Source organism: Nuphar pumila, chromosome 7, assembly GCF_984573655.1.
Source record: "Nuphar pumila chromosome 7, dmNupPumi1.hap1.1, whole genome shotgun sequence".
NCBI lineage: Eukaryota > Viridiplantae > Streptophyta > Magnoliopsida > Nymphaeales > Nymphaeaceae > Nuphar > Nuphar pumila.
Window position 1 is genome coordinate 102,016,861 of NC_143255.1, and position 21,658 is coordinate 102,038,518.

General features: G+C 37.1%; 1 protein-coding gene across 1 annotated transcript in view; it reads left to right on the forward strand.

Annotated features, from left to right (window-relative positions):
- EMB2763 (ribonuclease II family protein) overlaps window positions 1-20,645 on the forward strand; it is a 72,588-nt gene extending 51,943 nt beyond the window's left edge. The window contains exons 18-24 of the mRNA XM_090012553.1: window positions 12,401-12,521; window positions 12,700-12,759; window positions 12,910-13,015; window positions 19,458-19,553; window positions 19,644-19,725; window positions 19,804-19,869; window positions 20,256-20,645. Coding sequence (XP_089868679.1) covers window positions 12,401-12,521; window positions 12,700-12,759; window positions 12,910-13,015; window positions 19,458-19,553; window positions 19,644-19,725; window positions 19,804-19,869; window positions 20,256-20,481 — 757 coding nt within the window. The 3' untranslated portion in view covers window positions 20,482-20,645. The remainder of the gene's footprint in view (window positions 1-12,400; window positions 12,522-12,699; window positions 12,760-12,909; window positions 13,016-19,457; window positions 19,554-19,643; window positions 19,726-19,803; window positions 19,870-20,255) is intronic.
- The last annotated feature ends 1,013 nt before the right edge of the window (window positions 20,646-21,658 follow it).

The window sequence follows — 21,658 nt, forward strand, 5'->3', positions numbered from 1 at the left end:
GCCACTTATGAGAAAAAGTGGAAAGAATGGAGGATTGGGCATGTCAAAAGTATGTCTTGGCTAATTAATAGCGTAGACATCAAGAAATGTTCTGGTCTTGCCAAATTCGAGCATGTTAATAAGTCTTGGGAGTACCTTAGAAATATGTATTCTCTTAAAGATATTGCACATGTGTGCAATTTACAAGATAAAGTTCAGACTTTAACTAAAAAAGACAAAAGTATTAGAGAATGTTATAATGAGTTGTTCGAACTTTGTGAAGAGTTAGCTCTTCTTGAGCCAAAATGGCATTGTTTCGAAGATATCGAGCTTCATAAAAAACAACTCGATATGGAATATTTTTACCAATTTATAAATGGTTTGAGGCCGGAATTTGAAACAACCAAATCAGCTCTTTTACGTAGAGGAAAAATTCCCTCTATTGTTGACACTATTGAGGAACTAACTATTGGAAGAAACAACAACAAACAACAACAACTACGCCTTCATCCCAAAACAATTGGGGTCAGCGATATGAACCAAAAAAGAAATTCATTTTGGGTCTTCCACATGAATCCTTTTCCTCCAATCATTTCTATCCAACGCCATGTCCTCGGTGAGGTTCAAAGCATTCATATCCTTTCCTATCATCTCCATCCAAGTCTTCCTAGGCCTACCCCGACCTCTTTTAACTAATATATTTTCCCATTTCTCCAACCTTCTAACTGGAGCATCATTAGGCCTTCGCCGAATATGTCCAAACCACCGTAAACGATTCTCTCGCATCTTATTTTCAATGGGTGCAACACCTACCTTCTTACGTATCTCTTCGTTCCGAATCTTATCTTTTATTGTATTTCCACACATCCATCTAAGCATCCGCATCTCAGCTACACTCATTTTTTGAATATGATGTCTCTTGGCAGCCCAACATTCCGTACCATATAGTAAAGCGGGTCTAATAGTCGTCCTATAAAACTTTCCCTTCAACCGCAATGGCATTCTACGATCGCACAGCACTCCAGTAGCACTTTTCCATTTCATCCACCCAACCTTTATCCTATGATTTACATCTCCATCAATTTCTCCATACTTTTGAATGATGGATCCCAAATATTTGAAATAATCATTCACCGGTATATCTTGCTCACCAAGCTTCACTACACTCCCATCACTACTTCGTTGCTTACTAAACCGACATTCCATATATTCAGTCTTACTCTTACTCAACTTAAAACCTCTAGCTTCCAATGTCTGTCTCCATAATTCTAACTTAGCATTAACCCCAGCTCTAGACTCATCAATCAAAACAATATCATCAGCAAACATACACCACGGTACATTTTCTTGAATTGATCTCGTAAGCTCATCCATCACTATTGCAAATAGGAAAGGGCTTAAAGCAGATCCTTGATGTAACCCAACCGTTATCGGGAAATTGGTTGTCACCCCTCCACAAGTGCGGACATTGGTTACTACTCCTTCAATTGGAAGAAAATAGGCTAAAAAAGAATACTCCAAAGTATGAAGAAGATTTCATTCTAGCTGTATCTAGATCGTGAAATTACGTGCGCAAGAAAGTCATTTGTTACCATTGTCATGAACCGGGGCACTATAGGCCTCAATGTCCTAAATTGAAAAGAAGAGAAGAAAAGAAAGTTGCATCCATTGGTTCATCACAAGAATCAAAAGATCAAATCAATCAAGATGCACATGTGTCCATGGCACAATTAATGAAAATCCTTCAACAACTTCTCAAAGGAGCATCTTCCTCAATTGAAGCTTCAACCGGAGCAGTTCTGTCATCCTTCTCTGATCCCGATAACTTTTCTTGGCTCTTTGATTCTGGTGTTGCTTTTCATATGATCGCAAATATCAATAGTTTGTCCAAATTTCTATCTTTTCATTACTAGACTTGATATAGCACACACTGTACACACAACTAGTCAGTTTTAGCACGCTCTCACTTATGTTCACATGAGAGCAATTTTGCGTATTGTTAGTGAAATGAAATGGGGATCTTCGAAACACGAGCTTTGATTAACAAGAGCAAGTGTCAAGAATGACACTAAAGCATAACCCTTAAAAAGGGTATAACTGGAAACAAAATAAAAATAAAAATGTATTCTTTATTGATATGAAAAACCAATTGCTTAAGAAGCATTGGAGTGAAATACAAGAGGGGCTGCACCCCTTTATATACACAGCTGAAAGAGGACTCAATAGAGCTGTTGGGCACAGTCCAACAACTCTATTTAGAGCTGTTGGAATGTGTCAGTCCAACAGCTCTATTGCTAGTCAAGTCTGGACAGGACTTGACTAGCAACAGTCATTCTAGTTCAAACTGAACTAGATGACATAAAGACAAAAAATAAAAATAAAGGAAAAAAAATACAGAAAAGAAAGAAATTAAAAATGTATTTATATATATATAATAATATAATATTATTATATATACATATATGTACAGTTTTACATTTTAACACTCTCCCTCAAACTTACGGTACAATGAGCGAAAGTTTGTCTAAGAGAAAGTGAAATCGGGGAGCAGCGAGAGGCTTTGTAAAGAGGTCTGCTAACTGATATTCTGAAGTGACATATGGCAGATCAATTATCCCGTGTAGATATTCCTCTCTGACGTAGTGACAATCCATTTCGATGTGTTTGGTGCGTTCGTGGAATGTTCTGTTACTGGCAATGTAGATCGCACTTTTGTTGTCACAACACATTTGTGAAGCCTTTGTTGCTTCAACTCCCATGTCAGCAAGCAGTCGTCGGAGCCAAACTACTTCCATGGTCGTGGTTGCCATGGCTCTGTATTCAGCTTCGGTGGATGAGAGAGATACCTTCTGCTGCTTTTTACACCTCCACGAGATTAATGATTCCCCTAAAAAGACACAAAAGCCAGTGGTTGAGTGTCTGTTATTGGGATCACCTCCCCAATCAGCATCAGTATATGCAATTAAATCAAGAGAAGAGGAGGAAGATAAGAAAAGTCCTCGTGAAAGAGAGGACTTGATGTATCTGATAATACGCATGACTGCTCCCATATGAACAGAAGTAGGAGCATGTTGAAATTGACTTGCTGTATGAACAGCATGTGCTATATCTGGTCTGGTAATGGATAGATAGGAAAGTGCCCCGACAAGCTGTCTGTAAGGAGTAGGGTCTGCAAGAAGTTCTCCATCATCAATCTTCATTTTAACATTAACAACTTCTGGAGTGTCAACTTTCTTATCATCAGTAATACCAGACCTGAAAACAATATCAAAAGCAAATTTAGTCTGAGATAATAAATATCCTCTAGGAGAATAAGCAACTTCAATGCCTAAAAAATATCTCAACAAGCCCAAATCAGTCATTTCAAAATGAGATTTAAGAAGTGTTTTGATTGTTTCAACTCCCTGTTTATCGCTTCCGGTGATGATCATATCATCCACATAGAGAAGAAGCACAATGATCTCTGCATCAGAATTCTTAATAAACAAAGCAGTGTCAGTTAAACAGAATTGAAAACCAATATCAATCATAACACGACTAAACCTATCATACCAAGCTTTTGGTGCTTGTTTAAGTCCATAAAGAGCTTTTTCTAAGCGAAGGACTTTACCCTTAGGAATACTTAGACCAGGAGGGGGTTCCATATATACTTCTTCAACTAGCTTTCCATTTAAAAAAGCATTTTTGACATCCATTTGAAAAATAGACCATTTTTTGATAGAAGCTAAGGCAATTAAGGTTCGGACAGTAGTCATACGAGCCACCGGAGCAAAGGTTTCTTCATAATCAATCCCATATTCTTGGGCATAACCTTTGGCTACTAAACGGGCTTTATATCTTTCAAGAGTACCATCACTCTTGGTTTTAATTTTATAAACCCATCGACATCCTATAGTTTTCTTCCTTGGAGGAAGATCTTGAATATTCCATGTAGAAGCCTTTTCAAGTGCATCTAATTCAACTTTCATGGCTTCTATCCATTTGATATCATTTTTTGCTTGAAAATATGTGGATGGTTCTTCATATGAGTGAATTAATGCAATAACTGCCCTATATGTGGGTGAGAAAGACTCGTATGATACAAACTTTTCTGGAGGCCTCGAGATCCGGGATGATTGTCTAGTTGGAATGTTAGAATATTTCTCAAGTGCACATGGAGTATTAGACTCTTGTCGCCTGGAATATTGAATACTAGTATCTCTATGAACTTCTTCATTTTCAACATTAAGATCAATAATTCTTGGATCATCATCAAAGTTACAATCAAGGTCATATTCATCAGATGTTGATGTTAGATCTAGCAAAAAGGAGTACTCAGTGACGTCTTTTAATTTTCTAAAATCAAAGAAGCTCTCCTTTTCAAGAAAGGAAACATTTCTAGACACATATAGTTTATTATTTTTGAAGTCAAAACATCTATAACCTTTCTGGTTTTCAGCATATCCTAAAAAGGCACAGGGAATCGCACGAGGGGAAAGTTTATCATTTTTGTCAGTAAATATGAAACATTTGCACCCAAATATTCTTAATCTAGAGTAGTCTGGAGAAATGTTCATAAGTTTTTCAATGGGAGTGATATTTTGTAACGAAGAAGATGGCATCCTATTAATGAGATAGGTGGCAGTTAAGGCAGCTTCTGCCCAAAAGTCTTTAGGGACTTGATTTGCTATTAATAAAGTTCTAGTGGTTTCTATAATATGGCGATGTTTTCGTTCTGCCAGTCCATTTTGTTGAGGTGTATAAGGACAAGATCTTTGATGTGTGATGCCATGCAATTTAAGATAATTTTGAAAATCTGTGGATAAAAACTCTCCCCCTGAATCTGTGCGAAAAATAGTAATATCATTTTGAAATTTGTTTTTAACCATATTATGAAAAGTTTGAAAGTATGAAAATACTTCAGACTTATGTTTGAGAAAGTACATCCACGTATGTCGGGAGAAATCATCGACAAAAATAACATAGTAAACAAATCCTCCTTTAGAAATTACTGGTGCAGGACCCCAAACATCCGAGTGTATTAATTCAAGTGGTCTTGAAGAGAAAAAGGTTCTGTTCTGAAATGGTAATCTTTTCATTTTGCCGAGAATACAATCTTTACAATCAAATGATTCAGAGTTACAAAATTTCCCTAGATTTGGAAAATGTTGGATTTTGGCTATATGTGGGTGACCAAGTCTCTTATGCCACAGTTCCAACTCTATTTTTTGAATATTATAACAAAAAGCTTTCTTCGGCATTTCCAAAAAATCCATGTAATAGAGTCCTCCTTCTCTATGGCATTCCCCAATCAGCTTGCCTGACTGGCGATCCTGTACCCAACAACCATGAGAAGAAAAAGAAATATTACACCCATAATCAGAAATTTGAGATACAGATAAAAGATTTAAATTTAATTTGGGAACATGTCTAATTTCTGGAATAAAAAAATTTTTTGTTTTATAAATTTTTTCAAAATCTCCTATTCCTTCTATTTCAAGAGAAGTCTCATCAGCAGTAAAGACCTTTGACACACTTGTTTTATTTTTAACACATTTGGATAGACTTTGATTATTTGGGGTCATATGAAAAGATGCACCAGAGTCAAGAAGCCAAGAAATTTTACCTAAATCAGAAAAAGATGAGGCTGCTGCGCCGGTTGAAGCTTCAGATGAGGAAGAGGCACCTTTGATGAGAGGCTGAAGGATCTCCATTAGTTGGGCCAGGGAAACTGGTGCATCCTGATCTTTAGGCTCCGATCCAGCAATTGCAGCTCTTTTTTCTCTCAGCTCCTTAAGTTTGGGACATTGTGGCCTGTAGTGTCCCGGTTCATGACAGTGATGACAAATAACTTTCTTCTTATCATAGTCACCATTTTGTCGGTTAAAGTGAGGAGGCCTATATGATCGAACATGATTCCCTAGTCTAGACACGGCTAAAACGGAATCATCTTCAATTTTTAAAGAACCTTTCCGGAGACGATTTTCTTCCATTGTTAACTCTTCAATAGTTTCAACAATAGAAGGAATTTTTCCCCGGTGAAGTAGGGCCGATTTAGTGGTTTCAAATTCCGGCCTTAATCTAGTGATAAACTGGTAAAAATGTTCAACATCGAGTTGTTTCTGACGAAGCTCGATGTCTTCGGCACAATGCCACTTTGGTTCTAAAAGGGAAAGTTCTTCCCAAAGTTCGGACAACCCATTGTAATATTCACGAATAGTTTTGTCTCCTTGTGTCATCATTCGAACTTTTTCTTGGAGGTTGCACACGTGTGCAATATCTTTAAGGGAATACATATTCTTAAGGTATTCCCATGCCTTATCGGCATGATCAAATTTGGCAAGACTTGAGCATTTTTTAATGTCAACGCTATTGATAAGCCATGACATTATCTTCGCATGAGATATTCTCCATTCTTTCCATTTCTTCTCGTATGAGGCAATAGTCGTGATTTTCTCTTCTTCCGATAGAGGGACGTCTTTATCTCCCTCCTTTTTAGTAAGAGATAGCTTAGGTTCCGAATCGGAACCATCCACAATCCCCCATAAGCCTTTTCCCCATATATGGTGCTTCATGATTGAAGCCCATGTTACATAGTTCGTATCGCTTAGTTTCATAGGCATGATGGTGACTTTATCATTGTCATCCATCGATTACAAGGAGAGAAAGAATAGGGATAGAAGAGAAACAAGAAGGAAAATGAGAAAGAAAAAAAAAAAAACAATACAACAAGATGTGAAATCTTCTCCAATGAAGTGATAAAACACTTCTCTTCAAGTGGCGAACACTTTTGCAAACGGGCACGGAAACCGAGGCAGCTTTTCCTCAAGATTTAGTACTTCCGCGGCTCTGATACCATGAAATGAAATGGGGATCTTCGAAACACGAGCTTTGATTAACAAGAGCAAGTGTCAAGAATGACATTAAAGCATAACCCTTAAAAAGGGTATAACTGGAAACAAAATAAAAATAAAAATGTATTCTTTATTGATATGAAAAACCAATTGCTTAAGAAGCATTGGAGTGAAATACAAGAGGGGCTGCACCCCTTTATATACACAGCTGAAAGAGGACTCAATAGAGCTGTTGGGCACAGTCCAACAACTCTATTTAGAGCTGTTGGAATGTGTCAGTCCAACAGCTCTATTGCTAGTCAAGTCTGGACAGGACTTGACTAGCAACAGTCATTCTAGTTCAAACTGAACTAGATGACATAAAGACAAAAAATAAAAATAAAGGAAAAAAAATACAGAAAAGAAAGAAATTAAAAATGTATTTATATATATATATATAATAATATAATATTATTATATATACATATATGTACAGTTTTACATTTTAACAGTTAGATGCATTGAGTCTTCCCTTTCATGAGGGCTCTTCTTGTCTGCTTCATCTTCATTAGATTTAATTGCTTATAATGATGTTGACCGGGGAGGTGATCCTAATAATAAACAATCAACTATTGATTTTTGTGTTTTCTTAGGTAAATCCTTGATTTTGTGGTGGTGCAAAAAACAGCAGAAGGTCTCTCTTTTGTCTACCGAAGTTGAATACCGCGCTATGGTCACTACGACAATAAAGGTAGTTTGGCTCAGACGACTCTTGGCTCACATGCCGTTGGAGCTAGTCCAATGGCTACAATTAGAGCCGTTGGACTAGCTCCAACGACTCTCTAGGGGAGCTCCTCTCTCACTCTCTCCTTGTGTATAAATATGGGTGATCTCATCTCCTTTGTAATTATGCTTTTTAAGCATTTCATGCGAATGAAATAAAGTTTATTATTTATCTTTTGTGTTCTTTCATTTATGCCCTTTTGTGGGTTATGATTGTAGTGTCTTCAATAGGTGTCTATTGCAAGCATTTGTGCTTTGGTGGAAGATCCTCGTTTCCTTACAAAGGCTGGAAATGTGCTAAGGATAAACTTTTCTTCAAGTTGGAACAAACTTGTTCTTGCAACTCGGATGGCGCAGATGGGGTATATTCCGAGTTTCAAACGGCACCAAATGTGCTCGGACGACAGATAATAGGATTTAGACGGCACCCTGGGAGCTGCAGTCTTGACACTGATTGATTCAAACTACATTTCTTCAAGGTGTAGTTTCATCGCTCATGTTCTCATACCACACCCCTTTAGTGTGCAGTTTAATGCCAACGGGTTTGGACAACAGCCAATTGTGGGAAGGATCCAAGTCTGGGTGAGATTGTTTTATGCAATTTTAGTTGGATAAAGATAGGATTTCTATGTTTCCTAGGTTAGTTAGGGGATAAGTTTGACAGGGGATAAGACTCCTAAATCCTAATTCGTTTCTAGAGTTACATTCTAACTGGAATAAAACTCCTAGGTAGTTTTGGGGATTGGATTGTGGTAAGTTGGAATTCCTAGGCAGTTTTGGGAGAGGTTTCTTAAGGATACGAGATTCCTAGAGATTGCTTTAGGAAGACTATCTCCAGAAGACCAAATGAGATCAGGATGAGGAGTCTCCCTTTTGGATAATTCTTATGCGGGGTCGGACTACACGTGGCAGGTTGAAACTGGGACTGCAACCAGGTGTCACTCGGACTGCAGCTATGTGTCATTCGGACTGCACCCTTAGCAGTGTAGTCCGTGACATGGGTGACACGTAGAAATGTGCCATTTGGCCACTTTGAGGCATGACACATGGATCGAGGCCTGTGCAATCATATGATGGATTGCACCCTCAAAACGGATCTACCCAGTTTTGAACTGGACCAGGTCCAACGGGATGCATTGGATCCTAGAATCGGTTAAAAAATTGGTGTCTACTATATATATGTATGTATGTGTGTGAAAGTGCACTTAGATGTGCTGAGCCTGCTTTTGTTTGAACTATCTATTTCACACCTGGAATTTTGTTTATTAGGATGTAAGGTTTTGGAAGTTTGTTTATGATACGTGACCTGTTAAGTGTAGATGTCTTGGTTTCTTTCGGCCATTTTTTCCAATCCGCTTAAGAGGACTCCCTTTCTCCTCTTTATATTTTTTAGTCACGTGCTTCTTCTTTTTGGGTCGTGCTCCATCTAATTAGGAGGGGGATTTACACTTCCACCTAGGTGGAAGCTCATGAAGATGGGAGCACACTCCTATAAGTTTTATGCTTAACAATGAATAATCATTTTATCTTAGACCTGACTTGCAAAAAAATGACATCAATGACACAATATTGGCCTTGACACTGAGGTAAAAATTATGCATGAAAGTATTGATAACCTTGTACGCATATAAGTTAAGGTTGGTTTATTGCTGATCTTATAAATGTATTTAGAATTTAAAGTATTAGAAACTAATACACAAAGGGAACTTACCTTTGCACATAATGCATTATAATTACTAGATAATTTCCTTTAGAAATTTTAACATCTATATATGATTTTATGCTCAAGCGTGCATACTGCATAATGTGGTTCTTGGGAATCGAGTTAGGGTAAACAGTTGGGTAGTATCATTGGTGATAGAGAAAAAATGACACAAGGGATGAGATGTGCAATGCTTTTTAATTTTTTGGTTAGCAGTAAGGGATTAAGATCATTAGCTTCACTTTATATGTGCTTGGTAAGTAAGCATAGCATGTAGATCTGAACAACTTGCTAAACTATCAGTGAGGCATCCTATTGACTAAATAAGCAGTTGTGAGACTAGTCCTCTGCTTTTCTCTTGGGTATAATTCATCCCAAGAAGTGCCAAAGTGGCTTGTAGCAAATGTTTACTCTTCTCCTCTACTACCCTACTATTCTATAATGTGGTATTAATACATGAAAATTGCGATCCTGTACCATGCTCTCATAAATAGTCTTGTAAACTACGAGTTGTATTCTCTTATGACAAAAGTCAATGCCTTAAAAAATGCTTGGTTGATTTGGAATCATTTTGAACATAGAGTGCATCGTCTTTGAATTTGAGCAAATAAATAGTTGTCTTCGAAAAAAATTAGATGCAATTGAGAAAAATATTTAAAAACTAATTGGAGTTGGGTCCCATGCATCATAATGGACAAGCTTAAAAGGTGTACAACTTCTGGAAGCACTTAACAGAGAGGAGGTCCTGAATTGTTTTTCCTTTTGCCATATATCACAGCACGTTAGTCAACTCTGTTTGGGAAAAAAAAATGCATTTTTAGTGGTAGATGTTGGGCATGGCAACAACAAAATGGACTCTATGCTCGATTATCAACTATTAAATATTAATGTTATTGGTTCCATTTAATGTGTACCAATCTTCTTCACGGTCACACCTGCAGATACTTTTCAAAAAAATTGAAATGGATATCTATCAGCTGATTTTATTCTATCAATGGTTTGAGAACCATAATAGACAATAACTAGGTCATTATAACTTTATACCCGAAATGTGATCCATTGCTTTGGAGTCTATAACCCATGTCTGGATTCATGTAACTCCAACTCTTCAGTTGTTCCTTTCATATGGTTGTGGTCTCACTTATATGCTTTCTTTTTTTTATAAATGGCCTAACTCGGTGAGGTATAGAAGCTAAGGCCACTTGTGAAATTTGGGCTTCCAACTAAGCCATAATCATGATCCTTAGCATGCTTACCCTTGTACACTTTAGCATATCTTTCTCATCACTTATCCCAAGTGGTCTCCCTCTTACTCAGGGAGCATATTACCCCTCTTCCCTTGCTTCTGTTGTGGTTGGCTTCATGCAATACATTGTCAATTAAGAAAGTGTAAAGCCAAGCACTTCCTTTTCATCTATCTCATTTCTGTACTCACTTGCACAATAAGGGAAATTGATACGGTCATATAGTAGCTCGCATCTTTTCATCACATTCCTTCACAACATTCATCTTCCTTGGGTAGGCATGATCACTATATATTACCCTTTTTTCTTAGTTTGAAAAACTAATAAAGGTTTTTGAATAGAGGGTTTTATTGGTTGAAGGAACCGCATCATAACAAGGTAATTTTCTTCCTCCTAATCCATGAAGTTGACTACATTTTCTTTAGGCATTTATTTTCCTCCATTGGTGTTACCTTTCTTTCTTGTGCACCATTTTAGATCTTGGTGGACTGGGACTGCAGTTCTGTTTTCCCATTGAACTTCATGTTGAAATAATGAAATCTTTGACCATTACTACTTGCTAGTTGATGAAGAAGCTCCACCTAATAGTTTAGATGAACTCAGTGGTTCAATGATAATGAGTGATCCTTTCTCCTTTGAAAAAACCATAATACCAAGCTATTAGGTTGTGTTCAGTATCACTTTCATCACTAATACACACCATTTTTTGAAAATGACTTTGTTTTCAAGGTGACATAAGTAGCCCCATTTTGTAAAAGTAACAAACAGCACGCAAGCCACTATTGATTGATAACTACTCGTTCACTAGACTTGACTGGAAGAATCTTAGTTTTGTTTGAAAAATCTAGATATTGAGTGTTACCCATGCAAATCATAAAAAAGTAGAAACCTAGCAACCATGCATTTCAAATGGTGGTATTCCTAGTGAATTGAGGGCTCTTAGTACAGGGTCTGATGTCAGCCTTTTGGCAGTCAATCTTCTCAAAATCGTGAACTAAGAGCCTTCAAGGCTTTCTGTCATGTTCAATGCTCTCCTATGTGATTTAAAAGCATTAGTCACAACCTTTTTGAAGGCTTGGTTTGATTGTGATGGGAAGGGAAGAGACTAGTGAGAAAGAAGGGGAAAGCGTAAGGAGCATTAGGGCGAGAATCGTGGCTCTCACATTCAAAACCCTTTCTTCTTTTATTAATAAGGCGAAGTTGTATAAAAACAAATGATTCTTATGCCCTTATAATACAGGACCATCTCATCAGCCAGTCTTCTTTGTCACTTGGCCAACATAGTGAACACCAATATAGACCAAAATGGCTCTCTGTTACAACACTTTTTATTTATTCTAGTGATGGAATGTTGTGATCTTCAACTACCTTACTTTGATATGTTTGTGTTGCACTTATAGATGTGTCTGATTAAGCTTAGTTGAATAAAATATGATTAACAACAACTTCCAGGTTTTAGTCTCTCTCTCTCTCACTCTCTCACATACTCACATTGCTGCCATCATCATCATCATCTATTCGTCATGGGTACATTGGTCATCATCTTCTTTTTATTACCATTGCAAGAAAGACCATGATCATTTTCATTATCATCATCTTCTCTACTTCCTTTGAAGGTGATTATCATGATACGTTATTATTTATCTTTATCATTATGCTCTGTTTGTTTTTCATCATCGTCGTCAACTGCATCCCCCCCCCCCCCCCCCTCACACACACACCGTTCCCACTTATGTTTTTCTGAGGCACTTCCCCTTTCTTATGCTGCAAATGCATGTTGTCCTAAACGGAAATTTCTGATGGCTGCCTTATTATTCATACTCGTCAGGGCATTGATAGCACATGTTTATGAACTTTCTTCTGTTGCATATGCAATGCAGGCGGCATCCAACTCCAACTCCTGAGATGCTTGAACCCTTGTTGCGAACAACAACTGCTATAGGACTGGCTATAGATGTCTCATCATCAAAAGCGTTTGCTGATTCTCTTGATCGTGCAGTGGTATGATGAAAATTTGTGTTTTTCTTTTCTTTTATTTTGTTAGACATTCTCTTCAATATGACCTTTCTAACCCCCCCCCCCAAAGCAATTTTGCTTGATCTGTTTAGCTATACTGCATAGCCATGTGCTAGATATTTCCTTTTAGGTTTTGTATTTTAATGGAAGAAATCTATGGCAGGGTGTGGATCCATACTTCAATAAGCTAATTCGTATCCTTGCAACAAGATGCATGACACAGGTTAGCGTGCCAGCTTTTTGACATTTTAAAATTTCTGTTGGATTGTAGATTATTCTTGGTGGAAAGCTTGAATTTGAGCTAATGCCTGCTACTTCACATAAGATTTGATTATTGATTGTTTTTACAAGCTAATATTTGTATCCAATTTAGGCGGTTTATTTCTGCAGTGGAGATCTAAGCCCTTCTGAATTTCATCATTATGGACTTGCATCACCAATTTATACCCATTTCACGTCTCCGATACGTCGATATGCAGGTATACTCAATTTCTGTTACTGCTAATATGTTTCCATTTGAAAGACTTTCATATATGGCAAGCTTGTTAGTGCATGTGTGTGATGCACACACACACACACACACACACCTGTACTTGTTTATTCTTGGGCCACAGGCTTCGACGAAAATATGATATGAATGAGTCTCTAACAAAGTTTCTTTTTCCTACTTATGACGAGATGATATGACAAACTTTATGGAAGTGTCTTGTTCAGATGATATTGCAGCAGCTGAAAATCAGATCAAGCTTATTTTATCATCTGAATTGGTTCTCTTGAAATTATGACACAAACAACAAGTTGAAAAGAGACTTACTGAAATAAAAGGAGTCATGTTTATTAAAGAGTGAATGTGTAAAAAAAGATTATGGAAAAATTGCTTTAGAGATGATTGAGTATAATGATTGTAGTTTTGCAGTTGAAATCTCACAAGCAGTTAGGCAATGAATAGCGTTAAGAGTAAATTGTGCCACATCATTTAGAAGAAATGATTCGGATGAGTGCCTAGAAGAAATCTATGCATTAACTTTATTGCCTATCATAGAAATTGTTGATCAGATTTTAATCTGTGAACTATGGTACCCAGACACTCCATTTTGCCCTCCGTACCCATGTCGACACCCGGACATGCCATTTTACCCTCTTTACATACAAGATTGTATTGAATTTATAATTTATAATTATATTTTCAGTTTATAACTTTATATTTTTAGTATATAATATATATTTTAGATATAGCATATATATTTAGATTATATTCAGTTTATTTTGTATTTATGTGATATTTAATATATATATATATATATAGCTGTGTCCCCATACCCACTTTTTTTGGAATTTACGTGTCGTACCCTCTGTACCCGCACCCGTACCCAGGTGACTGTAAACACCCCAAATTTTCAATCACCCTCCCCGATATTTTCAAGCAATCCGTCTTCTAAAATTTTCAGAGGGCAAAATGGTCAATGCCTGAGCCTGAACCTTGCAAAAGCCCAAATTTCGCCCATAATTCTCAAAATTATTTCTACTCTGGTTCAGAATTCACCTCCAATTGCAAAATTTCGAAGTCCTACTCATATCAGAAGATTGACATCTCCCATTCTCCATGCAGCATTGAACTCCCTGAGACATGTCATTGCATAACATTTTAGAGCATTTCATATCATTTCACTGCATAACATGTCATTTTGAGATCCAGAACTCTTAATTTTTAAAATTTTCAATCCAAATTCGAGTTTTAACTCTTTCAAAATTGATTTCAAACCCCTGGGTCTTCAAAATTGCCAATTCCTCTCATTTTAACCCCCAGGGCTCTGAATTTCAAAAGGTTTTCTCAGGAAAACAATCTGGATAATTTTCAATAATGATTTCCAAATTTTGTTAGCTGGATCGACTCTGCCTGAAGAAGGGGACGAAGCTTTGAACCTAGAATTTTTATTCCAAAAAAGACTTTGAATTTTATAAAATCTCTTTTACCCTTTTATCAGCAATTTTAGAACCGTTTTATAAATTTGCCCTGAAAGGCCATCTTTTTTCAAGTTTTTCATAATTAGGCCAAGTCTCATCTCTTATTTGTCAATAAGTATAGGTTTTATAGAAAATTCCAAAAAGAGGTTTTACCTTTTCACTTTTAAGACTTCAAATTTGCTTTTACTTCAATAAAAAGTAAGGTGGGGTCAGCCTGAGGTGGCGACACACCTAAATTAAACATTTATTTAATCTTTTTGAAAAACCCCCAAAAATATAGAGTAAGGTGGGGTCAGCCTGAGGTGGCGCCATCTAATGTCTCCTCATTCTTTTTGCAGCCACATGGCAATGTGGGGCTATCCTGAGATGGCACCACATAGGCCCTTCTTTTTGTAAAGTTTGAAATTCGAAAATCTCCAAAAAATAGGAATCTTGTCTTTGAGGTGGCGCCATTTGGTGCTTCCTCTCCCTTTTGCCACATGGCAGTGTGGAGACACCTCAAGGTGGCGCCACATGTGTCCCTCATCACAAAAGGCAAGTCTTGTTTAAAATTTGAAAAAGCCTCAAACATAGGAGCCTTGCCCCTGAGTTGGCGCCACTTGGCCCTTTCTCTCTCTTTCCTTCACTTGCCACGTGGCAGTATGGGAGCTACCCTGAGGTGGCGCCCTCCTGCAATTTCCCTTTTTCTTTTATTATTATTCAAAAACAAAACAAAGTGGCAACTATCCTGAGGTGGCGCCACATCTGTGGTCCCCCAAGAATAGCTAGGGCTTTCTTAGATTTTGGAAAACTCCAAAAAGCAAAATTGTCCCACCCTGAGGTGGCGCCACATGTCAATCTCTCCCTCCTCCAAAAAAAGTGGCATTCGAATTTCAAAAGCAATCCAAGCAAGAGGGGGCGTCCCACCCTGAAGTGGCACCATCCTTGAAGCTCCCCTCAAAAATAGGCATTGTGGCTTGATTTTAGGAAAAGCAAACCAAAATCTCCAAAAAGTAAAATCGTCCTCCTCCCCCCCTCGAGGTGGCGCCCTCAGAGCTCCTCATTTTATTTTCTCTTTTTTGATTTTATTTATTTCAAAATAATCCAAGGTGGCCCACTCTGAGGTGGTGCCACATGGAGGTTCCTGCAAAAACAAGAATTTGAATTTCAAACAAGCCTCAACTATCTTTAAACACAGGATCCTACGCCCCTTTAGAGGAGGCATCTGGAACTCTGAAAAACTCTCTCTCTCATCTCATGCCCCCTCTGGAGAACCCAACATTCCTTTAATTCCAGATTTATTCTCTGACTCCCTCTCGACCTCTCTGGAGTCCATTCTCAAGGAGCCATTCCAGGATCGGGGAAAGCCAGTTCGTAGCATCCTAGAAATCATCAGTCTTGGAGCTCTAGAACCGTCGGAAGAGCACAAGGTAGGTCTTCATGTGAACCAGCTTCATAATGCTATTATATTCATATTCGCATTATGATTCGGAAAATGACATGTAATCATGTCAACTCCGCCGTTTCAAAGAATTGACTACAATGGACTGAGTCTGTCTCGTAAATGGCATACAATAAAGGGTCAATCGGCTTTCTTGATTCATTTTTCTGCAACATTTCATAATCATGCATTTAATAGGCTAGATTGATATTTTATTTAATGAAAATAACATGTGTTATGATTTAATTAGGTGTTTCATGCATTCTGTTTCATTTATGTAATTCTTTGTTTTTAGCAGTCAGTCCACACGTCATTTTATGTTCATATTTTCTTTTAAAAATGCCAAAAAAATCATATTATGTGCGGGTAGCTGTCCCTGATATTCTGCAAAAAAATCAGAGTCGTTTGAACCTGTTTACTTTATTCAAAGCCCTCAGTGCCGAGACGGGTTTCAAGACCCGGGAAACGCCAAGAATTTCGGATTTTTATTTGTAAAATCGATATCTCTCTCATGGGAGATCCGATTCCTGATCTGAAAAATGCTCTAGATTCGGGATTGAGTCTAGTATTTAATCTGATTTTATCAGATTTTTTTCGAATTTTTTTGCTATGTATCAAAAATCCGAGACCATATGACATGTGTCTGAGCCCAATATGAGCTCCCGAGACTCCGGGTCGACTTGAGTCGACTGATTCTCTCTAGATATAACTCCAAATCCGGATTTGTAAAAGAAGAACTTCATGTTCTAAGTGTCCACAGTTTGATTCTGGAATTTTATAATTTTTAGAATGGTCTATCATTTCTGTAATTTTAATGTCAGACTGCCGTTTGGACATCTATATCGGTCTTTCTGAATTATGCGTTTATCATCATTTTTTTACTGTCAGTGGATCAAATGCCGAGACTGTAAACATGAAAGTTGTTGGTATATATGTCAGGAGTATGCCCTTAAAGTTTCGGAAATTTTGATGGCAGATTATTTTTTTTTGTCTGTTTTTGTAGCAAATCCTGTTAATTTCCTGTCTATCAAAAACAAAACTCTGCTACCGAATGCGTCGTAGGTCAAATCCCGGGGCTGTAAAAGCCAAAGTCGTTCATTTTTATGTTTTTCAGCATCCTGTAAAATATTAGGCATTTCTGTGGTGGATTGCTCTGTTATTGTGTAAAATACCGTAGTTGGCTCGCGCCTGCTGGCGAAATTTGCATATTTTAGAATCTTATTTGAAATTTTGCATCTAGGTCATACCATTTCATGCATTTTATTGTTCTATATTGTTCCTAAGGGTAAATGGATGCTCTCTGTCGAACTTGGTATAATTTGAAGGTCGTTTGACATTCGGATTAACCATATCATCAAAACAGGGCTCCCGCGGATCCAAATCCAAGTGAAAAACAAGCGAAATTCACTATTTTGGCCAAAATTTTGATATTATTTTCGATTTTACAGTCCCATCATGTTTAGCAGCATGTCATCATGTCTCATCATTCATTTCATCGTCACTTGGTTTAATTCGAATTTCAAAATTCTCAAATTTCATCAAAATTCCCTCAAAAAACTCGATTTCAAAAGGTATAACCTCAATATTAGGGGTATTTTGGTCATTTTGACCACAATTCCGAATTTCAAATCTTTATTATCCTATTTTTCTTGCACTTTCATGATTTTAAATCATAATCATATCAAGGAAGCATCAAATGGGGTTTATGTCTAGATAAATTCGATAATTTCTGGACATTATCGGATAATCCTGGAAAAACCTACATGTCTATACTAATCCATGTTCTAGTTTCGCAGGGACATTCGAAAGGAGGCATTGACATTTCTTTCCTTTCATTTCTTTTTTTTCATTGATATAAATGTAAAGCAAATATTGGAATAAGAAGTTACTTTTCTGCTTAGATTAGGATGCATATCATATAATTTACTTCATGCAATATCCTAATTATATGAATCATGCATTTTCCTTTGAAAATCTATAGTGTTTTTTAATTTTGCAAAATATTTTAGAATTAACTAAGTAAATTACAAGCATATTTACGGCCATAGTCAGAATATATGGTAATCTTACCTTGGTTTAATTTTAAAATTGCATATTTTCCTAAAAAGCCGTTTTCATAAAAAGATATTCATTCAATTAGGATAGTTTGCATCATTCATTTTTCAAGAAAATCAAGAAAATCTTATTCTAAAAAAAAATCGATTTCTCAAGGATCTCCTAAAGACCCCAACTTTCTCAAAACTTCAAAATCCTCCTTTTTCAAGGATTTCCTTCCAGTTTCTCATGATTTTCTTGGAAAATATCCCTTTTTCAAAGTTCATTTCTCAATTTTCCAAAGGAATTTCCAAATATTTCCCAGAGCTCAAATCGATTTTCCAAGGTTAGATTTCCAAAATTTCAATTTCCTAAGGTCTGACTTCCTTTGTCAAAAGGAATTTTCCCATGAACTTCCCGCCATTTTCCAAAACAATTAAAGTTGGAATTTCCTCAACAAATATTTTCTCTCCGAATGTTTGTCTTTTCTAGAGGATTCATTTTATTTCACAAGAATCTCTACCCCCTTTTCACATTCATTCATGATTTTCTCGAGCTTTCTCAAAGTTTTGAACTCCCTTCATTTAGGTCTTTCTGGAGAAATCGATTTCCACCCTTTACCAAATGTTTTCAGAAGCATGCATCATATCTTTTCAACGTGCATTTTACGAAATCTCATAGCACATGCCTAAATTCTCTGTGCATTTAGGGCAGAACATCAGTTTTGATAAATAAGCTAAGTTAAGCACATATTTGGTTCTTGGTTCGATTACCCTCGGTAAAGGCGCCAGGAACGGTCGAACCTCGTACCGACAGGTCGAGTCCCATCTTATGGATTTTCCCGCTAATTTCAAAACAGAGGCGAGTATTTCAAAACAATTTTCAAATTTTGGTCGAGTTTGACTCGCGGAAGGTTTCCCCTCTCTCCCGCAGGGAAGGGAAAAATTTTGCGATGACAACAGTGACATAGTCTGTGAACAATTAGGTCAATTGTTGAGCTGAACTAGGATCCCCACCTCTGATCTTACTCCTTCAGTTCCTATTGATATTTATTCTTCCACATTTGCGGGGTCACTTTGACAGGAAAGGTGAGAACCCCCCCCATTGGAGAGCGAAATAGAACATGAAACTGCAAGCACTCTAGTAGTTTGAGAGGATGATGTGATCTCTGCTCTGCTTATTGAAGAATGAAACTTCAAATCATGGGCACTCGGGTAAGGGAACATACTGGATCCATAACAAAAGGGAAATGCTTGAGAGAGAGAGAGAATTGGATATATATATATATGCACAAGTATCACTAAGGCCATGTTAACTTGCACTTGTATATAGCAGATTTTTTTTTCCTGAATAAAGCATATGGCAGAAGTTTTTCTACCCATAAATTGTTAGACATGTAAAGACTAGATTTTAGTATTCTCTTTGTTTTGCAAGGAAGAAAATAAGTGGACATGTTATTATGAAGCATGAAAAGTTAAATTGATTTACATTTTTTTTTTCAGACGTAATTGTTCACAGGTTGCTTGCAGCAGCGCTAGGAATTGCCAAACTGCCACCAGTCTTCCAAGATAGACCCCAACTTACCAGTATTTCTGATAGTAAGCATTGAGTCTTTTATTTCTTTAGTTTTGTATGTGTAAGCTTACTGTTAGTGCAACGGAAGTTACTAATTTGAAGAGTCTGTCTAGATTTAAATTACCGCCATCGCAATGCCCAGATGGCAGGTCGTGCATCTGTTGAGCTCCATACACTTATCTATTTCAGAAAACGGTATGTATCCCAAGGCATCTGAAGTTTATTTTTGCACTTTTTTGTTCCTTGAATTTGAACGAGTATCCCTGGTTTCAGGCCGACAGATACAGAAGCCAGAATAGTCAAAATACGTGCTAACGGCTTTATCGTATTTGTGCCCAAGTAATCTCTCTCTCTCATGGACAAAGACAAACTTGTTCCTCTATACGTTGAAACTACTCATCTGGATATTCTCTGTTTCAAGCATCTTTCAGAAAATTCTTTCTTTTATCTCTTCTTGTATATAGTATCATATCGTTGCTGTAATTGTGAATGGTAATTTGCACCTTGTTCATTTTCTTTTATTTGGATGGTATCAAACTATATACTGTCATAGTGTTGCTAACTTGCTGTAATTGTGAGTGGTCCTTGCACCTTTCTGTCGATCCAGAAATAGATTTTTCTTAGCTCGGATAATTAATAATCCATTTTCAGATAATACTGATTGCGCCGATCATATTGGTTTATAATCTGTGTTGTTTTAGTAAAATTGCTTTGCATTTGTTCAGGTATGGAATAGAAGGTCCGGTATACTTGACACGCAGGGGAGAATCAGGCGAAGGGAAAGGAAGCAAGTGTGGGGAAGGATGGGTTGTGGATGAGAATCATCAGCAGGTAACAAATGCAAACTCAGGCGTGATTTACAGGGTTCTACAGAAAATAAATATTCACATTGAGGTTGATGAGCGGCAACCAAACAGGTCAAAGCTCGAACTCACCCTCCTAGAAATGTAAGGTTATCAGCCCTTTCCATGTGTAATTTATGTATCAAGTTTTATTATCATGTTTTAGTTTATTTTTTTAGGAGATGATTTCTGTTGTTAATAATAACTTATTTATATCATCACAATAGTCGAAGTGTTTGGACTTTGATTCTAGCAAGTGGTTGTTTTTTGTAATTTTGTCCACATTAGACTTGTTGCTAAGCCATCATGTTTGGCCTTGTCATCCCTTGAGATTTTACCCAATCATGCGCCATCAAGTTCTAACAATGTGCCATGTGTGCTCCTGTATGTTGTGCATCGCCACCAACTCCTTGTGTATCATGGAGGCAGTCAGAGACTCGGGGCACCCCTGATCTGAGTTTGCTGATATATTTCTATCAAGAATGACAGTATAGTATTATTGTTGGATAAAACTGGATTGGCAAAGCTGCACGTAACCGTGGTCTTTGATTTAAATTGCATGGCTGTGCTGTAGCTTGCCTTGGAAAAATAATCATTATTTGCATCAAATTGATGATAGAGGGTTGATTGTTCTTTGAGAAACAAGCAGTTGGTCTTTTCTTAGAATAGGTTCGTCTTAGTATTATTATCGTACAATAATTACTAAGCAGTTTATGCTAGTTACCGTTAGCATGGTAATGGTCACAAGGAACAAGACACTGCATGAAGAAAATGTGAACAGAACAACTAAGAGTGAAAATACTTTTATCATGTTGCACAATAGATCGAAAATTTGATTTAGGGGCATTAACTACCAGACCCCACAGTAATTTAACTCAATGGACATACTCAAGTCCATGAAGCACACCCTACAATACATGTGTACTATGTTTCAGTGTTGTGTTTTGCCACTACTTTGTATGAAAATGGAATTATCAAATTAATTCTGTTGACGCATATTTGCTTTTTGCATCTGCAAAGATATAAAACGTGTGAGAAAGGCTGTGGTTTAGTTATTGTGTTTGCCAATATCTGTACGAACGATGGAATGAAGAAAATTCCCTTGGTGGTCTGATAGTTGTCATTTCATGTGGCATAAAACTTGGGGAAACAAACTTGAGACCTTGTTGATTTGATGTTCAGTCTATCCTTCCAGCTATTGCATTCAACCCTGGTTTCTGTTGCAATACTTTAGGCATGTTGATTTGGTTTTTCTGTTCATGTTTGGGTTCAAATTTCGTTCTTTT